Source organism: Schistocerca piceifrons, chromosome 11, assembly GCF_021461385.2.
Source record: "Schistocerca piceifrons isolate TAMUIC-IGC-003096 chromosome 11, iqSchPice1.1, whole genome shotgun sequence".
Lineage (NCBI taxonomy): Eukaryota > Metazoa > Arthropoda > Insecta > Orthoptera > Acrididae > Schistocerca > Schistocerca piceifrons.
In genome coordinates, this window is record NC_060148.1 from 99,041,760 (window position 1) to 99,064,940 (window position 23,181).

A 23,181-nucleotide genomic window follows, 5' to 3' on the forward strand; every position below is an offset into this window, starting at 1 on the left:
AGATGGTTGTCACTTGGAGCTAAGTCCGGGCTGTAGGGTGGGTGTTTCACAATTACCCTTCCAAATTTTGTGATGAGCTCGTCGGTGGCTCTAGCGGTGTGCGGTCGAGCGTTATCCTGATGGAAACACACCCCTTCGGACAGCATACCCCTCCTCTCGTTTTGCATTGCACGGAGCAATTTTTGCAGTGTCTCGCAGTACCTGGCAGCGTCGATTGCTGTACCGGTGGGCACAAACTCGCACAACAGTACCCCCTTCCTGACCCAAAACACTGTTGCCATCACTTTGCCGACACTTTGCGTCTGTTTGAATTTTCACGATCTCGGAGACTCTGGGTGCTTCCACTGTTTGGACTGTTCTTCGATTTCGGGTGTGCAGTAGTGCACCTGAGTCTCGTCTCCAGTGACGACGGAGTCGAGGTATTCCTCGTCACGAGTTCCGTGATCTCGAAGAAGTTCTCGGGACGCTTCAACACATTGACGTCGGTGGTCTTCGGTCAACATTCTGGGTACTCACCTCGCGCAAACCTTAGCATACCCTAGACGCTCCGTCAAAATCTTGTCAATAGAGGTTTCGCTGACATCAGGGATCATTTCGGAGAGCACACGAACCGTCACTCTTCGATCTGAGAGCACCGCTGCCTCCACTTTTGCGACTGCTTTGTCAGAAACAGATGGCTGTCCAGCACGCTCCTCATCGTGGACATCAGTACGCCCATTCTCGAACTCTTTGCACCATTTGCGCACGTGTTGTACGCTCATACACTTGTCTACATAGATTTTGCATAGCTGGGAATGGATTTCTGGCAGTGCAATGTTTTCAGCAGACAGAAAACGGATCACCGAGCACAGATATAGCAAAGCGAATTACGGCTGCCAACATATCAAAGTGCACTATACTCCGTGCTCAAAAATAAGAACCTAAGTAGTAAATTGAAGCCGAAAATTTACAAAACGACGGTCAAACCAGTTCTTACGTACGGCAGTGAGGCACAGGTACTGACGGACGATTTGGAGGAGAATCTGGGTAAGGAAATTGCCGAGGAAGAGTTTTCGTCCTGTAAAAGAAGGAGAGGTATGGAGAAATAGGACTAATGAAGAAATAAGGTCTCTGTACACAGAAACTGGCTCGGTAACCTCAGTCAAAATGATAAGGCTAAGATGGTTAGGACATGTCCAGTGGATGCCAGAAGAGAGGCTCCCGAAGAAGCTGACGGTGGGACATCCCGGCAGTAGAAGGAGAGGACGACCACGCGTAAGGTGGCTGGAAGATGTGGAAGCTGACCTGAGAACGGTGAGAGTGAGTAGGTGGTGCAGGCGGGCTCAAAACCAACACGACTGGAACTCTGTGATTGAGAAGATCCAAGTCCTCAGAGGACCGTAGTACCACGGATGGGGATGCAATGTTTCACATGTGCGAACACATTCTGCACGGTACACTCCTCGTTATCTCCTCCGGATGTACAGATTGTTCCTCTCTATTACGAGGAACACAGATTCGTCACTGAAACATCCTCGGATCGTAAATACAAAATTCTGAATCCCATTACGAAATGAAAACCTCGCGTGTGTTAACAGACTATTACAATGATCAGCAAAGAAAAAAATCTGTGTCCTCAATCTAAATTGCATAACTATCGTTGCCAAGACTGATCACTTACTTCCACAAAAAGATTTGGACCGACTCTGAAAATCTCCTTCTTGCAGTTATGACTGACAACTCGATTTAAAAATCTCTCATTGGTGAGAAATTACTCTGGATTTGAGTCTGCAATGATTATTATTTTTTAAAAGTCTTCCCATTGTTCTAAAGGAAATGTTCCTGTCTTGTTCATCCTTCCTCTGTCCTTCTGACTAATATTTACCACTTCCCTCCAAGTAAAATCTCTGTTCTACTCACAGTTTTCTGCCAATTTTCTTCTGCTGTCACTGGGAAACAATGGAACATTAGCAATTTTTCTGGCTGAAATGGTCGGTCAGGAGTTAAGGGACTAAACAAAAAGGTCACCATTCCCTTGGTCGACAGTTAGTTCATATGGAGCTAAGTAGCCACCACATTCCAGTCTACTTTATTGTAAAATACTAAATAAGATACTGGTATATATAAAAATCTATTTTATAAATGTAACAGAGGGCACGTAATTCTGAACTGTTATTGAAAATCCATTTCTGGCACATAATAATTACAACACAAATGTGAGAAGATTTACCGTATTTACTCGAATCTAAGCCGCACTTTTTTTCCGGTTTTTGTAATCCAAAAAAACCGCCTGCGGCTTAGAATCGAGTGCAAAGAAAACGGAAGTTCTGAAAAATGTTGGTAGGTCCCACCACAACTAACTTCTGCCGTCAAATATATGTAGCGCTACACAGGCATGCTTTGTAGGCACAAAGATAAATACTGGCGCCAAAACCTCTGCGTCAGTAAATAAATATAAAAGAAAAGGTAGAAGACGAGCTTTTTTTTCTCCGCCCCGAGTTTCGACCACTGCATTTTCATACATTATCCAACGAAGTAAATACAAATTCCGTATTGTTCATCTTAGAATGTAGCAGAATTTCAATGTAATACGAAAATCCGACTGGCAAGATTGTTTGGGATATTTGTCAATATGGCCAACTCTACGTTCTGAATTTTTTCCTACCAGTGAGAAGAGATGGTTGCTAATCCTGATGAAATGTGAATCACATGCAGTATTCTCTTCACCATAAGAATAATACGAATATAAACATTTTGCCATGTATTCTTGCGTGTTTGCTGCTATCTCATTTAAATCCTGTCTGCCTAATAAACTACGAAACTAGAGTGGGACAACAGCAAACGCGGAAGAATATACTTATCGTGTCATGTTTATATTCGTATTATTCTTATGCGTAATAGTGATACAGTCAGAAATGAAGCACAGCAACTGACTAGATTTTTAAATCTAGGATGACTCTAATTTCTATGCAGAATTTGATGTACTAAAGAAGCGGCCGCAAAGATTTTCAAACGGTGAAAAATTTTCGCCTAACTCTCGTTCATAACATGTTCTATCATACGCAGTCTATTATTTGGTTCTTGTTGATCATTATCAAAGAAAGCAGCAGTGTAAGTAACAACAAATAGCAGTCTCTTGCCATTGTTTCGCTAATGAGACGATTCCTCTCTCTTTTTTAAAAAAAATTGTAAGCGGCGGTAGCACGCACAAAAGCAAGCCATCCCGCGAGCGGCGACAGGCCGTAAACACGCACTATCAGAATGCGACAAACAATGCATGACACAATATAGTAATGCATTTTCAGCTTAGAGTGACGTAAACACCTATAACAAAGAAGACAGCACTTATCAGATCAAAGGAAAATACGCAGTCGATTCAAACCAGACGAAGCACGTGAAAAAGGAAGGGTACCCGTATAAATACTGACGGAGCGCCTGACGCATAGCGATGGCTACCTGGTAAAGCTTAATTGCTAAGCTTACGACTCGAACCAAACTACTGTACCTGTATCGTCATTCATTCGACCTAAATTGTGTCTCATATTACAATGGACCTACTTTGTTTCGATTTGGAGGTGCGGCCTAAAACTTTTCTCTCCCCTTGAATTTCGAGTCTCAAATTTCAGGTGCGGCTTAGATTCGGGAATTTTTTTTTCTTTTATTTCGAGTCTCATTTTTCAGGTGCGGCTTAGATTCGAGTAAATACGGTAAGATGTTTTGGAATAAGACCTCATACATTCTTTATTTGTTCCACAATGTTTCTTTCCTAGCAGAATCTGAGCCTCTTCCGACGCTCATATTGTACAATTCAGACTGCTGCCTCATAGCTTCAAGTAACATTTCGTCACTCTTTATAAAATTATAAATTTCAACAAATGAATTACTTTATGACAAATAAGAAAAATAATGATTAGCAAATACTTAGAATAACAAGTGACAGCAAACACAAAAATCACAATGGAACAAAGTACGGAGGATGAGTGCACGGCTGTGTATCGGGAAGAAATGAGCTCGGGTGTCACATGATCGACAATGGACAATGACGTCAACTGTCAAAACTTTCTTCCCGAGAAACCTCGACCGTAATGTGACATAACAGCCAGTCTAGATTCTGCCTCCTGAAATCCACTGTGGAATGTTCTGACGGGACGCGACATGACGATCAGTGTGAACTGGCCTTTAGTGACATCTGCCAGAAATGCGATCGAAAGACTAATGTATGTACGAGTAGTAAATTCGACACACTGGTGGCAATACTCGTAACAGAGCTGAGAAGTAATTTACAGAGAAGTTAAGTGTATGAAGACAAGAGGTATGTGCCAAGACGAACCCCACTCACATCCAACCTCCCACTAACCCGATTAAGGGAGATAGGATGTCAAATGAGCCACTTGGAACAGGAGCGGCACAACAGGACATTTTAATTTCCATTGCCTATACTTTTACGAATAAATTCATAAAACTTTGTCAGCATGACCAGGAAGGATTCAGGATTCACACTCATAGCAGTGGAAGTTCAAAAACATAGCAAAATAAATTTATTTTACATATGAAATTTATTTTTTCACTTGCTATTGGCTGCATTTGTTGCTATAGGTACATTTTTCTTCATAAGTAAAAGAGTTTCTTCGATGAATTTTGTGCAGCATACATACCGTACTTACTGGTGTATGAAGCTCTAGAATCTTACAAATCTACTAAAAACTGTGGTATAAACTGAGACAATTAACTATAAAAATTGAGTTTTTTCTAAACATTAAGTTTAAAATGTAACAGCTCATTCATCTTTTCATAAATTAAATAAATTCTAGAGTTTCATACACCTGTAAGTACGGTTTGTACGCTGTGCAAAATTCATCGAAGAATCTCTCTTACTTATGAAGAAAAGTGTACCTATAGCAACAAATGTAGCCAATGTTAAGTGAAAAAAAGACGAAACTTTGCATGTAAAAAAAATTATTTTGTTATGTTTTTGAACTTCCACTGCTATGAGTGTGAATCCTGAATCCTTCTGGGCCTTGGTGACAAAGTTTTATGAATTTATTTGTAAACGTATAGACAGTGGAAATTAAAATGTCCTGTGGCGCCTCTCCTACTCCAAGTCGGCCCATTTGACATCCTACCCCCCTTAAGTGTCAAGGCTGTTACAGCATAAGGAATGTCTTCTAGTCAGGAGATTCAAAACAGTAAAACAAGTACACTAAAACTGTAATGGACATCCATTCAACCAACAATAATGAAACACAGTGAGAGAAATAATGTGGTTACCAGGGAGGTGAATGCATGTGACAGGGGCCATCCCTCCCACAACCATCCCATCCCGCTATTCATCAGAGTGCAACCTCTAAAACTAAAATAGGATGTGGCAGGAAGCACGGCAAACCCATTCTAAAAGCAATAAGAACACAATAAAAGAGGGACGACTGAGGCAGATGGCAAAGCAGGTAGGGTTCGGGGTCCCACAGACCCAGCAAGAGGCAGGAGATGTCCCAATCCCGATCGCCCTGCCCCGGAAACACTTTAAAACAAGGCTTCCCAACATGTGGTACGCGGACCCCTTAAGGGTCTGCCGGCTCTTTCTAGGGGGTCCGCAACCACCTTTGACCAAATCGTGCAAAATAATAAGTAAAATTATTGAATAAAAATGTGAAAATCAATATCATCACTTTTTTTTTTCGTGTGTAAAATGTGTGTACTTTTACTTCAGGTCGTATTCCCAAGCAGCGTTTGTGGTTCCTAAGTGAGAACGCATACACAGTTTAGTGCCGGCGAATGCGGCTTCTCTGATCGACTGTTTCCTAACAGTATGGGGGTCGTTTGTGCGCCGGCTCACGGCGCTGAAACCTTTTACGCATGCGCGGAGCGAGCTTTGTCGACCAATCACAGCGCTCGCTGGCACGTATGCGGCTCCAGGCATCGTTAAATGTTAAACTTGCTTTGTCAGTGCACTACCTATTTCATAAGTCGATTTTTGACCAGTTTATTGCTTCTAACATGGATCCGTGGCTGAAGTCAGGATCATTGAAGAAGGGTGCGGTTTCTCCATTGCCTTCACAAGGGAAGTTTCCAGTTGAAATGAATGAGCAGGGAGGACGACCACAAAGGAAGAACAGTCACATGAAGTTCCAAAGACTATTGATACTTCGGGTTGGGGGGGGGGGGTCACTGGGAATATGGCACTTGCATTAAGAAGCTTTCAGTTCCTATGGGTTTTGCTCTGAAATTTAAAGTTATTGTGCTCTCGATTGACTAGGGGTCCGCCAAGGATTTTCGACTGTAGAAGGGATCCGCCAGCTGAAAAGGTTGGGAAGCGCTGCTTTAAAACATTGTATCTGAGGATAGAGTAACAACCGCTTCAACTGCCTGCAAGTCATCCTCCACCATTAGAATCAAAGAATTAGGAAGAGGGGGGTAAAGGCTCTATTAACAACAACAACGTGGGAGTGGCACGCTACATAAAATAAAATTTCAAGTTAAAATAGTTTGACCAATGAGGAGGGGTGCATAGGACAGTAGACGTCTTCCGGGAAGAACGGAAGGAGGAGTGCCGTGTAACTGTAGTCTCTTTGGCAATGCGATTTTATTAGAGCCCACCAAATGTTGTTCCATCTCTGAGCCGTGCACGCAAATCCACACCTAGAATCATCGAAGCGGATGATGGGCAAGTATTCGCTTCTCTAGCTCAATGGTCAGCCAATCTATTCCCAGGAATACGCACGTGACTTGGAACCCAGAGAGAGACAAAGGAGCAGGCAGTACAATTAAGTTAGAGAGAAGGTCACAAAAAGCAATTAGCACAGGGTGACAAGAGTAACATTGGTCAACAGCCTGGAGGCTAATCATCGAGTCACTACAAACTGAAACACAGTCAGTGCAGATCTGCTTAACAAAATGTAGAGCTCTGTTAAGGTGTACAGCGAGAACAACCCAAAACAACTGCAGACGGCAACGTTGCCGCCTGCAGGGGGTGCATTGCGGAATGCAGCAACAGGCAAACAATGCGATCACTTGTAAGAACTACGTCTGGCAAAATGTCTGGTAACTCCACCACGGTTATTACGCTTTACTGGAAGGGGAAGATGGTGACGTTTCAGTATAACATACCAGGAAGAGATGAATGCTGCATTTATATGAAGTAGGTCAGCAGAAGAAACTTACACAGTGTCCATTCAAAAACATGTATTAAGTGATGAGCACATATTCAGGAGCTATTGTTGTTTACATAAAAGACAGTTTAATATCATGCACAGTTTTATTAAAGATAAAATGAAACCACAGTGCCTAAGAAATACAATAAGAAACAGTATTAACTTTTTTTATAACTTTGCTGATATGGGGGAAAATACATCAATGTCATCATCTTTGTTTTCTGTAAAAGTTGTTAGCAAATTTTGCTTGCTTTCTTTCCACATTTTTAATCTTATATCGTCATTACTACCAACTTTACTGTGTTTTCTTTTTTGTACTGGTACACTATGTTCTTCATTTGTTAACTCAGATCTTTCGTCACTAATTCCTATTGTATTTGTTTGACCTCTGGTAACTGTCTCTTAGGACTTCTGCTCCTTCTTACAGTCATCATCTTTAAATGCAGATTATATTATGTAGTTATATGTCTTCACTTGTTTCAGGTCCTTGGCTATAGGTGAAAGCTACCAGTCTGTGTCACTTGCGTATCATATGTCACCATCCCACACATCAAGAAATATGAAATATGGAATGAAGGTTTAAAGAATAAGACTGCTGCCTGTATTGATGCCATGTCCTCTCAAATCAGATTTCACACATATTAAACAAGATATTGGCCATAAATGGAAAATACCTTGCTATGTTGGTGGTATAGATGGAAAACATTTACATTTTTGCATGCAAGCACCAGAGAAGAGTGGATCACTGCCACCCCCCCCCCCCCCCCCCCCAAGATTTCTTTTCAATTGTTTTTTTGTCAACTGTGCAGAATATTTCAAAAATCAGTTTCAGGGGAGAAAACAGCAACAAAGAAGTTTATTATCTGTACTCTTAGTAACTGTATCACCAGAAAAACGGAACGTAAAGAGTCACTAAAATTTGGCAATGTTCCTTTCTTCTGCACAAACCCATTAAGGGAAATTTTATGTACCCCAAACTATACATCCATTTCATTTATTACATGTTAATTGCACCAGGGGCAACTACAAGGCTGATTTTTGAAATAAGTACCATTTTGAAATAAAAATACAATAATTTGATTTTTTTTAGCAATTGTATTGTTACACCGAGGCCTGAAGTTTAATCTACTTTCCTACACAACTCCCACAAACATAAAGGCACATAATGTACCATACACCCACCTTCTGAATGCCACCCTTGTAGAAATCTGTCACTTTATTTCGACAACCACTGCAACGTAATTGTTTTGACATCTTCGTTGCTGTCGTGGCACTGACCACCCAGATGCTTCTGCAAATGCAGGAACACTTGGTAGTCACTGGGAGCTAAATTGGGGCTGTATAGAAGGTGGTCAGATTGTTCCCATCCAAATGATGCAACAGCTCTCAAGTTCGATCGGCTGTGTGTGGAGGGCACAGTCATAAAGCAAAAAGATCCACTTACTAAGTCAGCACGCCACACATTTAGTTTTGGATTGTGCGGCACATTTTTTTAAGGTCCCTGTTCCTCATTCTGCACATTCATATGACAATCTTTAAAATCTGTCGCCCATTTCCGTACCATCCCATTGCTCATAATAATGTTTTCTCCGTACACTTCACTGATCTGATGATGAGTTTCAACTGTTTTCACATCTTTAGCACTAAGAAACAAACCACACGTATTTATAGTCGAGGAGGCATTTCAAACATAAACACCCCGAAGAACTCTGTAACGGCATCTGTGCCTTGCCAACAGAGCAGCACGCCAACACAGCATGCTTGCACCGAATGCGGACTTCACTGCAGCGGCAGAATTTCAAAACTTTACTTACTTTCAAAACAAGCCTCATAAATCTACAGCAAGAGACAGGGCTATTCAAAACAAAGGAACAGATTTCAAACATTTATTGCTTCCAAACAACAAGAGATAGAAACTCTTTTTCTGGGGAACAGCAGACATATCACACTGAAATTTACATAACATACTAACGTCTATAGTCTCTTGGATGTGTAAGACACACAAGCCTCTAAGTTAATGAAATGAAAATTATATGACTATCCGTCTGACCATCTGTTAAACCCTTTTTTTTCTCAGGAAAGGGTACACGTATGAGGTTAAAATTTTGTGCCACATATAAAGGACTATGCAATCTTGGCGGCATAATAAACGTTAGCTTTTAAGTCAATGCAGACAAAAGATGCAGCCATTTGGGTCATATGTTTTGCTGCTCGCAGACCTACTAATCAAAACCTATTGGTTACTGCCCACCGACCTACAGTCATAAAATTTGCAAGAAGCAAGGTTTCACAGTACAAGGGGGCAAAAAAGATTGTTAATTTGCAATGTTGTCTGGCTTCAAACTGAAAAATAAAACATTCTCGGGCGATTTGAAGTGCCTGGGACTGATATGTTGCCACCATAAAAAATCATCGAGATTCTCAATTCCTAGGGAGGGAAGGGGGGGGGGGCATAAACTACCTATAAGCATACTCATAATCAAGTTTCTGTGGAAGACTCAGAGTGTGAGATGTACTTGCTCCTGGCCAATTTCTAAAAATGACAATATTTTACAGCTTATCTGTTACTAAATGTATAATTCACAATCACATTTTTAGCTATCGTGCCATTTTTGACTAACAGTGTCAACAACATAAATTGCTAAAGGTCCAATTCAACTTTATGAATATGTTCTGTTGATTTTTTTTTTTTTTTTTTTAATGCCAAATTATATTTTAAAAGTTACACTACAACTTACCTCATTATGAACACAGTTGAGAGAGGACAGCATCAGATATGAATTAACACACTTCGTAATGAAGCAGGATGTGTCATAACTTCTAAAAAATAATTTGGCTTTAACAAACTTTAGAGAATGGTGCAACAATCAAAACTATGAAAAATATGTTGTCATTCTTAAAGAAATACTGAGAAACACTTCCTCTGCACATAAGTAGCAAATCTGTCAGCTACCAAAACAATAAAGTCAAAAGCTTCAACAACTACACCCCTAAGGAACAACTTGTAACACTTTTGAAGTTAGAAAATTATGGTTTGAGAGTACACACAACAATTTGGAGGGGAAATTTGCAACAGAGGAAATACTGTGTAACAGCCAGTTTTGCAGTACCATTATTGAAAGATAGCGGCAGAGAATTTCTCAAATAAAGAATCAACACCTAGTAAAAGCAAATCTTCTTGCTGCATGTCCACATTAGCTTTCACGTTGTCAGAGAACAGCTTTGGCCATGCATCCTCACTGTGTGTGTGTGTGTGTGTGTGTGTGTGTGTGTGTGTGTGTGTGTGTGAGCGTGCATAATAATTACACAAAATATTTAAGCACTCATATCTCACCTCTTTAACATGAGGAATAGCAGACACTCTGAATCCATCACTTGGTGGCGAATCCGCGGCACCCTGTAACAGTGAACATTTCACTTATATGTAGAAGTGTATTCTCAATCGAAATCAAAATTAAAATCAACTAAATAAATGTAAAATTATGATGTCATTCCTTAGCTGCTTCTATGTTATTATTATTATTATTATTACACAATGGAAAATCCAGGACGGAATGTAACATTATGAGCAGGAAAGTTGCCACTCACCATATAGCGGAGGTTCCGAGTCGCAGATAGACACAACAAAAAGACTCTCACAATTAAAGCTTGCGACCATTGGCTTTCATCAACAAAACACACACACACACACAACTGCAGTCTCAGGCAACTGAAACCACACTGTCACCCAGTCCCTCCCCTGTTCCCATTCCAGCACTACACAGCCGCCAATTCCATCACCACAACCAGTCTTTTTATTTCACTCCTTTTCTGCTACTACCCGCCACCCTCCCTCCCCACCTCTCCCCAGCCCTCCATCTAATTTGCAGCACTTAACTCTCTGCCATCCCCAGCATACTATCAGCTCCCTCCCCACGCCAGCCTCCTCCTTACCCCCACCCTGCCACCATTCCCATCGTGCTCCGGTGCTGCTGCTCGCAGTGTTGTTTCAGCTGCCTGAGACTGCAGTCGTGTGTGTGAGTTGCGTTTGCACGAATGTGTGTGATTGCATATGTGTGTCTATTGTTGACAAAGGCCAAAGGTCAAAAGTTTATACTATTATTAGTATTATCACCACCACCACCAAAGTGGTCCATCTATACGACTAAATAAAAGGCTGTTTGCTTTAATACATTTCACTTCCCTTTATTAATGAGTTATCATCAGTGGCCGGTAATCCGTGATTGTTGAATGTATACACAAATTCACTGTATAACATTTCCAAATACACACCATCCAGTCACATTTATGTGACCACCTGCGGAAAGTCTGAATAACGTGAAGGAAGAGTGTCAATGAGGTTCCGGAAGGTACCGACAGGAATTCGAAGCCGCACCGAATCCTGTGCTGGGGCCACCCGCAATAGCTTTCTCGGTCGAGGACCCACCGCACAGACAGCTTGATTGAGACGGTCCCAGAGGTTCTCAACTGGGTTTAAATCCAATGAATTTGACAGCCAGTAAAGTACAGTAAACTTGTTCCGGTGTCCTTTGAACCACACACGTACTATCGAGCTTTGTGACACGTTGCACTGTCCTGTCGCTAGATGCCAATGAGCCGAGCAAAAACAAACTGCGTGCGGGGGCGGAGATTGTCTCTGAGGATAGGTGCATACTCGTGTCGATTCACTGTGCCTTCCAGAATGCCTAGATCGTGCAGAGAATGCCACGAAAACATACACTCTTTTCTGGTTGCAGAATGTTTCCTTCCAGACATTTTACACTGTACTCACCAACAACCATCTGTCCAACTGAGCATAAAATGCGGTTTACACAGAGAGGCCATTTGTCGCCACTCGGTGGATGTCCAGTAGTGATAACAGTGTACAAATTCCAGCATTCATCACCGATGATGGACAGCTGGCACGGGTGCACAAACCGGGTGTCTGCGGCAGAGGCCCGTACACACACACACACACACACACACACACACACACACACACACACACACAAAAAAGAAAGAAAAAAAGAAAAGAAAAGAAATAAGAAGAAAAAAAAAGGAGAAAGAGTTCACAAAATGTCCGACAGATGGCACTGGACAGTAAAACGTCACTGACTGCGTGTGACAGTCACGTATAAAAGGAGCTGTAATGAGAGAGAGAATCAGATGTGCCAGCAGTTGCAGCATGTTGATGTTACCTGACAAGGCGCTTTTAGTGAAGGTGTATTATTAGAATGGGGAATGTGCTAGTTCAGCGTTACGATCCTATCGCCATAGGAAGGGGATTCGAACAGGTAAAGGTCCGTTGACAAATGGAGCTGTGGCGAGAATGATTTCGAACTTCGATAGTCCCCATAGTGGCCGACCGAGCACAAGGCGTAATGCTGCTGAGACAGTTCAGAAAGAAATGGAGACTGTAGCGGATTCGTCTATGCACGGGGAAGTCAGTGCTCGTGCAGTCACACGTCACACCAGCATTCCGTACACTACTGTTTGGTTGGCACTGAGGCCTACCCTCCGATGCTATCCGTACAAAATCAATCGGCATCGTGAATTGTTACCTGTCGATTTAGTGAAGCGGAGGGCATTTGCGGTGTGGGCATTTCAAAAGATGGCGGAAGATGACGATTGGTTGAGTAACGTGTTGTGGACCGACAAAGCTCATTTCACTCTCCGAGGGTCTTTCAATGCCCACAACTGCAGAATTTGGGCTACCGAAAATCCTAGAACGGTCGTGGAAACTCCACTGCACGACGAGAAAGTCACGGTATGGGTTGGATTTACCACATCTACCGTTATCGGGCCTTTTTTCTTCAAGGAAATGCGTGATTCTGGTTTTGTAACTGCTACCGTGATGGGTGAGAGGTTCGCCGATATGTTACAGAATCGCATTATCCCCAGCCTGGCTGATAAACACCTGCTGGAACGTATGATGTTTATGCAGGATGGCGCTCCACCCCATATTGCTAGACGTGTGAAAGATCTCTTGCACGCAACGTTTGGTGACGATCGTGTGCTCAGCCGCCACTTTCGTCACACTTGGCCTCCCAGGTCCCCAGACCTCAGTCCATGCAATTATTGGCTTTGTGGTTACCTGAAGTCGCAAGTGTATCATGATCAACTGACATCTCTAGGGATGCTGAAAGACAACATCCGACACCAATGCCTCACTGTAACTCCGGACATGCTTTACAGTGCTGTTCACAACATTATTTCTCGACTACAGCTATTGTTGAGGAATGATGGTGGCCATATTGAGCATTTCCTGTAAAGAACATCATGTTTGCTTTGTGTTACTTTGTTATGCTAATTATTGCTATCCTGATCAGATGAAGCACCATCTGTCGGACATTTTTTTAACTTAAGCATGTGTGTCAATTTGTATCTCTGTATCTACATTATTCCGTGATTTATTCAGTTTTAAAATTTGTACTGACTTTTTGATCACCTGGTACATTGAGCAGTCACTGCCTGTAGCCCCTCTCTTCATCTGGGTGGTCAGTTGCTCAACAGTTGCACATCTATTCCCCCGTACATATCTCCATAGCTGATGTTCACCCTGTCATCTCTGGCCTGTGGTGGACCACAGTTGTCTCACGTATGGTTTTAGATTATATGCATACGACACCCAATGAGTATTACAGGCCACTGACAACACCTCATAAATAAATGAAAGTGAAATGTGTATGACATAAAAAGAAATAGCTTTCTGTTTAGTTGCTCAGACAGATCACATCTCCATGAAGATAGTAATAAAATGTAAAAATGTCTCATATGTCTAATTACTGTCTACTGTTTTTCCACAATAACTGATTTAATCTATATTATTAAATGCTATCCTAGAACCCAATACCAGTTGCAGCGTAGGGGCAACAAAAATTTGATTTTCGATATTTTGTGTAGTTACTGACCAAATTTAAAATGCTGTCTCAATATACTCATTATGAGGTATAATTTTATATTCAATGTTTAACACAATAAGACAAGTATCAGAGTTACATACTGCATGTTTGTCTTTGGGGTAGCATAACTAACAGAGCAATAATACACAGACCTATTCATCTAGTATTTAAGAGTGAGACCACTTAACAACTTTCACACAATTTCAAACCTTTACAAAATGTTTTTCTCAGCACAGAAAATGAAGGAAGCAAAAAAGTTTATCGATTACTACATTTTTGGTCTTCCTGCAGAAAAACTTTAGCATCAGGTATTACATTTTAATGCAGTACTTCTTTAGTACTAGCTTGATTCACAACGCAGTCCACGGACAGCATCCACATATATCACTGAATGTAACTGCACAGACAGCATCCACATATATCACTGAATGTAATTGCAAAGACAGCATCCACATACCAGGTGTACCGGTATGAAATGAGCATTTTTTCGTGAAAATGAAACACTAATTTTGAATTGAAAAGTAAAAACATTTTATTCAAAGTACTGACCATTACTTTCTATACATTTGGACCAGCTTTCTGGCAATTTGTGGACGCCAATAGAAATGTTCGTCTTTTGAAGCAAACTGATCAGTCACCCAATTTTCGACTTCTTCGTAGGAATCGAAGTGTTCCTCAGCCAATGTGTGTCTCATTGATGAAAACAAATGGTAGTCGGAAGAGGCCAAGCCTGGTGAATACAGCGGGTGGGGAAGCAGCTCCCAGCCAAGTGTTTAGATTGTATCCTGAACCAGTTTTGCTTTGGGTGCAGGTGCGTTGTCGTGTAAAAAAAATTACTTTGCCATGTCTTCTGGCCCATTCTGGTCTTTTTTCGATCAATGCATAGTTCAAACTGTTGCTGTAGCGATTAGTATTCACAGTTTCACCGGGTTTTAGAAGCTCGTGATACACCACACCTTTCTGATCCCACAAAACACAGAGCACTGTCTTCTTGCCGAATCGATCTGGTTTTGCAGTCGATGTTGATGGTTGTCCTGGATTAACCCAAAATTTTTCCCATGTAGGATTCTTAAAATAAATCCATTTTTCATCGCCAGTAACAATTCGATGCAAAACTGATTTTCTTTCATGTCTTTTAAGCAAAATTTGACAAATGGTTTTTCGGTTTTCATCTGTCTTTCAGTCAATTCATGTGGCACCCATTTTCCACACTTTTGGAGCTTTCCCATAGCTTTCAAACGGTCAGAAATTGTTTGTTGTGCAACATTTAGCATTGCTGCCATTTGCTTCTGACTCAGAGTATCATCTTCATCCAATATTGCTTGCAATTCGGCATCTTTGAACTTTTTTGGTGGTCTTCCATGTTCTTCATTTCTTACATCAAAATCAATATTTCTGAACCATTGAAACCACCTTTTGCATGTTGCTTCTGATAGAGCACAATCACCATATGCCTCGACAAGCATTCGATGCGACTCTGCAGCACTTTTTTTCAAATGAAAACAAAAAATTGATGCTTCCCGCAAATCATCACTTTCTGATACAAAATTCGACATTGTTAACACGATGAAAACATATGATGTTGTTTGTTCCATGACTTGATGTATACTAAATATCTTTGACAGATGTCATACCAACAACACAAAAAAAAATTAAGGCTCCACAACAAATTTTCCCTATCGACACATTTCTATCTTAACACTCATTTCATACCAGTACACTTGGTATATCACTGAATGTAATTGCACAATTATATCATTACACAACAATAGTTTAGAAATATGATGTGATATACATTGAGATGCCTATAAAACTAAATTTTGCTTCAAATGCAATGCAAACTGCATTGTTTATATTCATCTAACGTTTCAGAATGAGAGCTCCTAGCAACTTACAACAAACTTTAAGCATCTTTTTAAACTTTTTCTGACCTTTCTCTCACTTATGTGCTTAAAGCGAAATATTTAATATACACTACTGGCCATTAAAATTGCTACACCAAGAAGAAATGCAGATGATAAACGGGTATTCATTCAACAAATATATTGTACTAGAACTGACATGTGATTACATTTTCACGCAATTTGGGTGCATAGATCCTGAGAAATCAGTACCCAGAACAACCACCTCAGCCTGTAGTAACGGCCTTGATACACCTGAGCATTGAGTCAAACAGAGCTTGGATGGCATGTACAAGTACAGCTGCCCATGCAGCTTCGACACGATACCACAGTTCATCAAGAGTAGTGACTGGCGTTTTCTGACGAGCCAGTTGCTCGGCCACAACTGACCAGACGTTTTCAATTAGTGAGAGATCCGGAGAATGTGCTGGCCGGGGCAGCAGTCAAACATTTTCTGTATCCAAAAAGGTCCGTACAGGACCTGCAACATCCGGTCGCGCATTATCCTGCTGAAATGTAGGGTTTCACAGGGATCAAATTAACGGTAGATTCACGGGTCGTAACACATCTGAAATGTAACATCCACTGCTCAAAGTGCCATCAATGCAAACAAGAGGTGATCGAGACGTGTAACCAGTGGAACCCCATACCATCACGCTGGGTGATATGCCAGTATGGCGATGACAAATACACGCTTCCAATGTGCGTTCACTGCGATGTCGCCTAACACGGTTGCGGCCATCATGATGTTGCAAACAGAACCTGGATTCATCCGAAAAAATGACGTTTTGCCATTCATGCACCCAGGTTCGTCGTCGAGTACACCATTGCAGGCGCTCCTGTCTGTGATGCAGCGTCAAGGGTAACCGCAGCCAGTGTCTACGAGCTGATAGTCCGTGCTGCTGAAAATGTCGTCGAACTGTTCGTGCAGATGGTTGTTGTCTTGCAAACGTCCCCATCTGTTGACTCAGGGATCGAGACTTGCAATGCAGATAAGATGTCTGTCAAGTCGACTAATAGTGATACGAGGCCACTGGGATCTAGCACGGCGTTCCTTATTACCCTCCTGAACCCACTGATTCCATATTCTGCGAACAGTCATTGGATCTTGACCGACGCGAGCAGCAATATCACGATACGATAAACTGCAATAACGATAGGCTAAAATCCGAACTTTATCAAAGTCGGAGACGTGATGGTACGCATTTCTCCTCCTTACACGAGGCATCACAACATTTCACCAGGCAACGCCGATCAACTGCTGTTTGTGTATGTGAAATCGGTTGGAAACTTTCCTCATGTCAGCACTTTCTGTCGCCACCGGTGCCAACCTTGTGTGAATGCTCTGAAAAGTTAATCATCTGCATATCACAGTATCTTCTTCCTGTCTGCTAAATTTCGCATATGTAGCAAGTCATCTTCGTGGTGTAGTAATTTTAATGGCCAGTAGTGTATTAATTCATGTGAGCATTAATCTAACATTTGAAGTGGTTTTACACCTGGAAGATCGAACTCTTAAAGACTCTGGTTTACTGGTTATTACCAAACATCTTCAAATTTGTTAAAAATAAATAAAAGGCAAGTTAAGTGTAGTCACACCTAACTTAAAACATGTGAACGACCCCCCCCCCCCCCCTCACACCACACACACACACACACACACACACACACACACACACACACGCTATTAAGTAAAATGATGTACATTATATAAATAGCGGCTGCAGAGAAAATAGTCAATTCATAGGTTATGAACAGTACTACAGTACTGATAAAGAACAAAGCTATACAAAATTGAATTGCAGGATCTATAAAGGAGCACAAATTAACCTGGCCCTTTTGCTGTGGATGATGCGAGTGTAAACATGCAATACCCATCTACGTTACACTATTTGGCTGGAAGTGAAAGGAGGGGGAGGGGGGGAGGGGGAGGTTGAAAATGTGTAAGGGAAACGAGTCCTGCCACTTCCTCACATGCTAGGTGGTACACTGGAATCAACACTGTGTACACATGTCTGGTACAATGCTTGAGGGTGTTAGCTAAGGTTGGCAATGGACAGGAACTATATGTACCAGCCAGGAGTCATCTGACTCCCAACCATTCCTTTGTTCCCAGACAAGGGACAATCTCCTTTTGCCACCATTGTGCTGCAACTTCTGTGATGATTTTTACCCTCCACACCTCCTTCAAGCACTAAATTGGTTATCTCTTGACGCCTTAGAATGTGTCCTACCAACCGATCCCTTCTTTTACTCAAGTTGTGCCATAAATTTCTTGTCTCCCCAATTCTATTCAGTATTTCCTCTTTAGTTACGTGATCTACCCATCTAGTCTTCACCAGTCTTTTGTAACAACACATTTCAAAAGCTTCTATTCCCTTTTTGTCTAAACTGTTTATCGTACACATTTCACTTTCACGCATGGCTAGACTCTGTACAAATACTTCCAGAAAAGATGTCCTCTTCACTTAAATCTGTACTCGACATTAACGAATTTCTCTTCTTCAGAAATGCTGTTCTTGCCATTGCCATTCTACATTTATATCTTCTCTACTTTGACCACCATCAGTTATTTTGCTGCCCAAATAGCAGAACTCATGTACTACTTTCAGTGTCTGATTTACCACTGTCTTGCTTTTATTGATGTTCATCTAATATCTTCCCTTCGAGATGCTGTCCATTCTGTTCAACTGCTCTTCCAAGACTTTTGCTTCCTCTGACAGAACTACAATTTATTTATTCATTCCATGTGATCTGATGGTACACAGTGTGTTGCAGATGTCGGAAAATATCATTTAACATTGTTAACATATATTAACATAAGCCCATAGTATCCTAATGTATTAGATTGCTCAATTGTTTTCAATTTAACACAAACAGCAAGATTACTGTTCTAAGAATTCATTTACAGAGTAAAAACAGTGACACAACAAATATGACTTCACGGCTTTGCTAAATTTTATGTTGTCTTCGATGGACTTAATACTAATGGGAAGATTGTTGAACAGTTGGAGGGCCATGTGGAAAGCTCCCTTTTTACACAGTTGAGTGTTTGTACATATAACATGCAGGTTTGCATTTTTCCTGGTGTTGTGTTCATGTATTTCATTATTTTTTACGACTCTGGGGTCAGTTGGCACTATGTGGTTTCTGAAAAATTTTAGAGTCTCAAGAATGTAGAGGCAAGGGAGAGTAAGGATTTCCAACTTTCTGAAGATGGGTTTGCAGGAGTCTCTGGGTTTGCTCCCAGTAATAATCCTCATTGCTCTCTTCTGGATTCTGAATGTGCTCAGAGCAGTTGGAGAATGTCATCAGCAAACTTCAAAGTGTTTTATTTCTTCTCCCTGAACTTTAATTTCTACTCCAATTTTTTCTTTCACAATATTCCTCAGAGCTGAAGGAAGAAATACTTGAAGCCACCCTGTCAGAATCCAAATCTTCATACAATAAATGATTCTCTCTTCCATGCAGTGCATTAATGATTCCATACTTCTTAAACTATTTAATCATTGTTTCAGTTATAAAAAGAGTCCCACAAAGTTTTCACCCACTAACAACTTGAGAAATGCCAGGTCTCTTCCCACTTTCAATTTCAAAATTTGTAGATTGTATCTATCTGTTTCACTTCTCCTCCCTTAGTGTTGATACATACATCTAGTGGTTTAAGTAAACTAGTTATCTCTACTGGAATTACAGCTAACTGAGTCTCCAATTCATCCAAAAGTTCACACTTTCCTCTTTTCTTTGCATTAATGACAATTTGATCAAATTCAACAATTTTTTCTTCACACTCAGCTGGCATCTTCTCTGATAGTTCTGTCTCGGCCCATATACATAGCCGGTGCCTCTTCATAAATCACGAACACAGTGATATCGATCCAAGGAAGTCATGAATCCCTTTATTGGTGGATATTGCTTTCACATAATGAATGATCACTACCATAGAAAAATTCCCATTTGCCTGTTCTCTAAAATACAAGTATTGAGTTCTCCTTCAAGTTTTGGCTGTTTCACAGTTCCACTTCTCAGATTATGTTTACTATGAGGTTGCTTTCTGGCTTCCCGGCAAGTTCTCATCATCTTGTTTAGTTGGAGGTGGCCCAGAATGCCTTTATTGCAGCACTGTTTCCACACTCTTCACCATTATGCAGTCAATTATAGCTTAAATTCAATAGTTAGCAACACCATTTTTCAGCCACAGCTTGCAAATAAAACCACAACACAGGTATGACACAAGTGGTTCCAATAACTGAAGCTTCAAAGAACAATACAAAAACAGTTAACAACAACGCGTGTGCACCCACTTAACTCTACACAATTAGAATGTTCAAAATTCACAAAGAATGTAACAATGAATTGTTTCAGGCTGAAACAGAAATTTTGAAGAAATAGAGCTTACTGGTACCAGCCTCAACTTGCAATTGGTGTATAAGACACATCCAGTTTTTGTGCCTATTTTTGAGGAAAAAATTACACCTCCTACAAGGGTTGGAACTTAAATAGTGGCAACTATTTATTCACAACTCATACAAAAGAGTTACATGTTTGCACCTGTTACTGTCCTTAAAAGTAGTCACCAGCATTGTGTAGAACTTGTTGCCAGCGATGTGGAAGGCATGAGCAGAGCCTGTTCTGTTGGTGCGAAAGGAGCAGTCTACTGCCTGTCAAATCTCTGGAACAGTTCTGAAGCGAATGCCACGAAGTGGTTCCTTCATCTTCGGAATCTCATCAAAGTCACAAGGACTAAAGTCCAGGGAGTATAGTGGAGGGTACAGTACTTCCCAGACCCATCGACCGAAGAGAGCAGCCACAGCTTGCGCTGTATGCACCCGCGCATTGTCGTGCAAAATGACGGGTGGGTTGCGCATAAAGTGTCACCACTTCTTTCACAAAACTGGTCGCAGGCGATACTCCAAAAACAAACAGTAATACTGTGCACTGACGGTCTGCCGTGGAGGAACCTAATGCATTAGGATAACACCATCACAATCGTACACGAGAATCACCGTAACTTTCACCATACTAGCGCTATGACGCACTTTCAACTTTTGCGGCGGCCCATAATGATGCCATTCGTCGGATTGGCGTTTCAGTTTTGGCTCGTACGATGTGGCCCACGTCTCATCCAGTGTTACGATACGGCGTAGGAAAAACCTCTCCTTTGCACTCACAGCACTCTAAGCGCATCTGAGCAGCGTCGTAACGCATCTATACTGCATTTCCGTCAAGTCGTGTGGAACCCATTGTGATGCAATTTTTTGCATGCCCAGGCATTCCTTCAGGATGCGAAGCACAGTCGTATGCGCTAATCCAGTTTCACGGGTGAGCTCACGAACCGTATGGCGGCAACAGCGTGCACTACTTTTTCAGAGACACTACGACGACTTGCCCGATGCACATCTGCCACAGTTTGACGACCTTCGTCAAAGGCTTTTACCTAATGTGCCGTTGAAGGCTTTTACCTAACGTGCCACTGTTCTGTATGGCTATGCCAATTCCCTGCACGCCTCTAGAAGATCTCAATGTCACTGTCGTGCTGTACGACCTCTGGCACATTCAATCTCGATGCAACTACGTTGTTCCTGTTTCGAAAACATAGTGACACTGCAACATTGGACCACTCGCTCACTAGTGACTGTGTTTCCCTCGACTGTGCGTAAGCCGGTGATCTGGGATGGGTGAGTCCATTTGCTCAGAGGTAAGGTAGGTATGTCAACAACGTGTGCTATCAGTGACAACAGTAGATTCCATTGCATAGTGTCTCCACAGCAGTGTTGCCACTATTTAAGTTCCAACCTACGTATGCTGGCAAATACAGTAAGTTGTGGCAGTAAAATGGTGTGAATGTGCCAGCTGGCTGTACGGAATCAGCACTGCAAGTTAGGACAACGTGGGTAAGTGACAGAATAGCAGAGGGGAGCTATTGTGTTTGTATGAACCAGTTACTACACGTAGAATGAAGTTTCTGATTTCTTTGTGTGTCAAAAGCGCACTGTCTGTGTCTACAAGGAATGTCTTATCATGTGCAACCATGTGACAAGGGGGAAGAACAGTGGTCATAAAAACATCCTAAATGACAGGGACCAGAGATGAGTGACACGCTTGGTCAACAACACTCAGTTTCTACACCAACAAACGCACTTCCTTTTCCACCAATTTCAAAGCCAACAATGTGAAGGCAACTGCACGCAGTGGACATACGAAGTTGGACACCTCGTCAAAAGCCATCGCTCACAGTGGCACAAAGTTACAAGATGCCGTGGTTCTAAAATCAAACTTTCCAATGTTTCTAGTGTTGATTTCCACATGGTTTATTTGATGTACTCTAATAGTTTGTTTATTATAATCATTTAACACTTTTGTGTCCATCAAGAAATAAATTTGAGTGGAGAACATTTCTGGGCTATAGTCTTTTGCTATCTTAAATCGTCATTAGTGCCTAAGCAATGAAAAGATCAGCTTTGACATGCATTTGGCAAGGAAGCCCTGTACAAAGCAACAATTTATAATTGGTACAGCAAATTCAAAATGAATAGGTTTTCTGCTTAGTGATAAATTTTGTAAAGGACACCCTAGAACTACTGTTTCTAATGAAAATACTGCTACTGTTCAAGCTGTGCTTCAAGGAGATTGACTGACACGAATTAATTCGGGTGACATTCAGCACTGGTATGAATCAAATCCAAGACGTTTTACATCAACAGTTACATGTGAGAATACCTTGCTGTCGACAGTTTCCACTCCCGACGAACAATGACGACACGCTGATATGTGCAGAAACACTCTGGAAACATTACAATATGGCACTTCAAACTTGGTTTGGAACATTCTTACTGGTGATGAATCTTGGACTCACTGTAAAAATCCCGCAAAGAAAAGTCAATCAGCTCAAAGGATCTTTCGGATAGAACCTAAGCACACAAAAGTCTGACAAATTCACAGTCCTCTTAAGAAGTTGTCGGACCCCCCCCCCCCTTTTTTTTTAACAGACTATATTGTTGCTACAGCATTAATAGCATTAGAAGTTAGACATACTGTTACAAGCTACTTGTCACACAAAAATCTGTTTACTGGAAATGATTTTAAAGTTTGTTTGGTGAAAAAGAAATAACAATTTTTCATCATGGCAATTCATAATTGCATACAGCAAAACAACTGAGAATCTGTTTACAGTCCCTGAAAGTCAGCACCGTGTACCCTCCGCCACACAGCCCCCACCTAGTAATACCATTTCTTTTTGTGCCCAAAAGTTGAAGATAAAATCTATATCTA

At 41.4% G+C, this 23,181-nt stretch overlaps 1 protein-coding gene across 3 annotated transcripts in view; it reads right to left on the reverse strand.

The window, feature by feature from the left end:
• LOC124720416 overlaps positions 1 to 23,181 on the reverse strand; it is a 331,791-nt gene that overhangs the window by 194,166 nt on the left and 114,444 nt on the right. For all 3 annotated transcript variants that reach the window (XM_047245766.1, XM_047245767.1, XM_047245765.1), the window contains one exon: positions 10,462 to 10,524. In XM_047245766.1, coding sequence (XP_047101722.1) covers positions 10,462 to 10,524 — 63 coding nt within the window. The remainder of the gene's footprint in view (positions 1 to 10,461; positions 10,525 to 23,181) is intronic.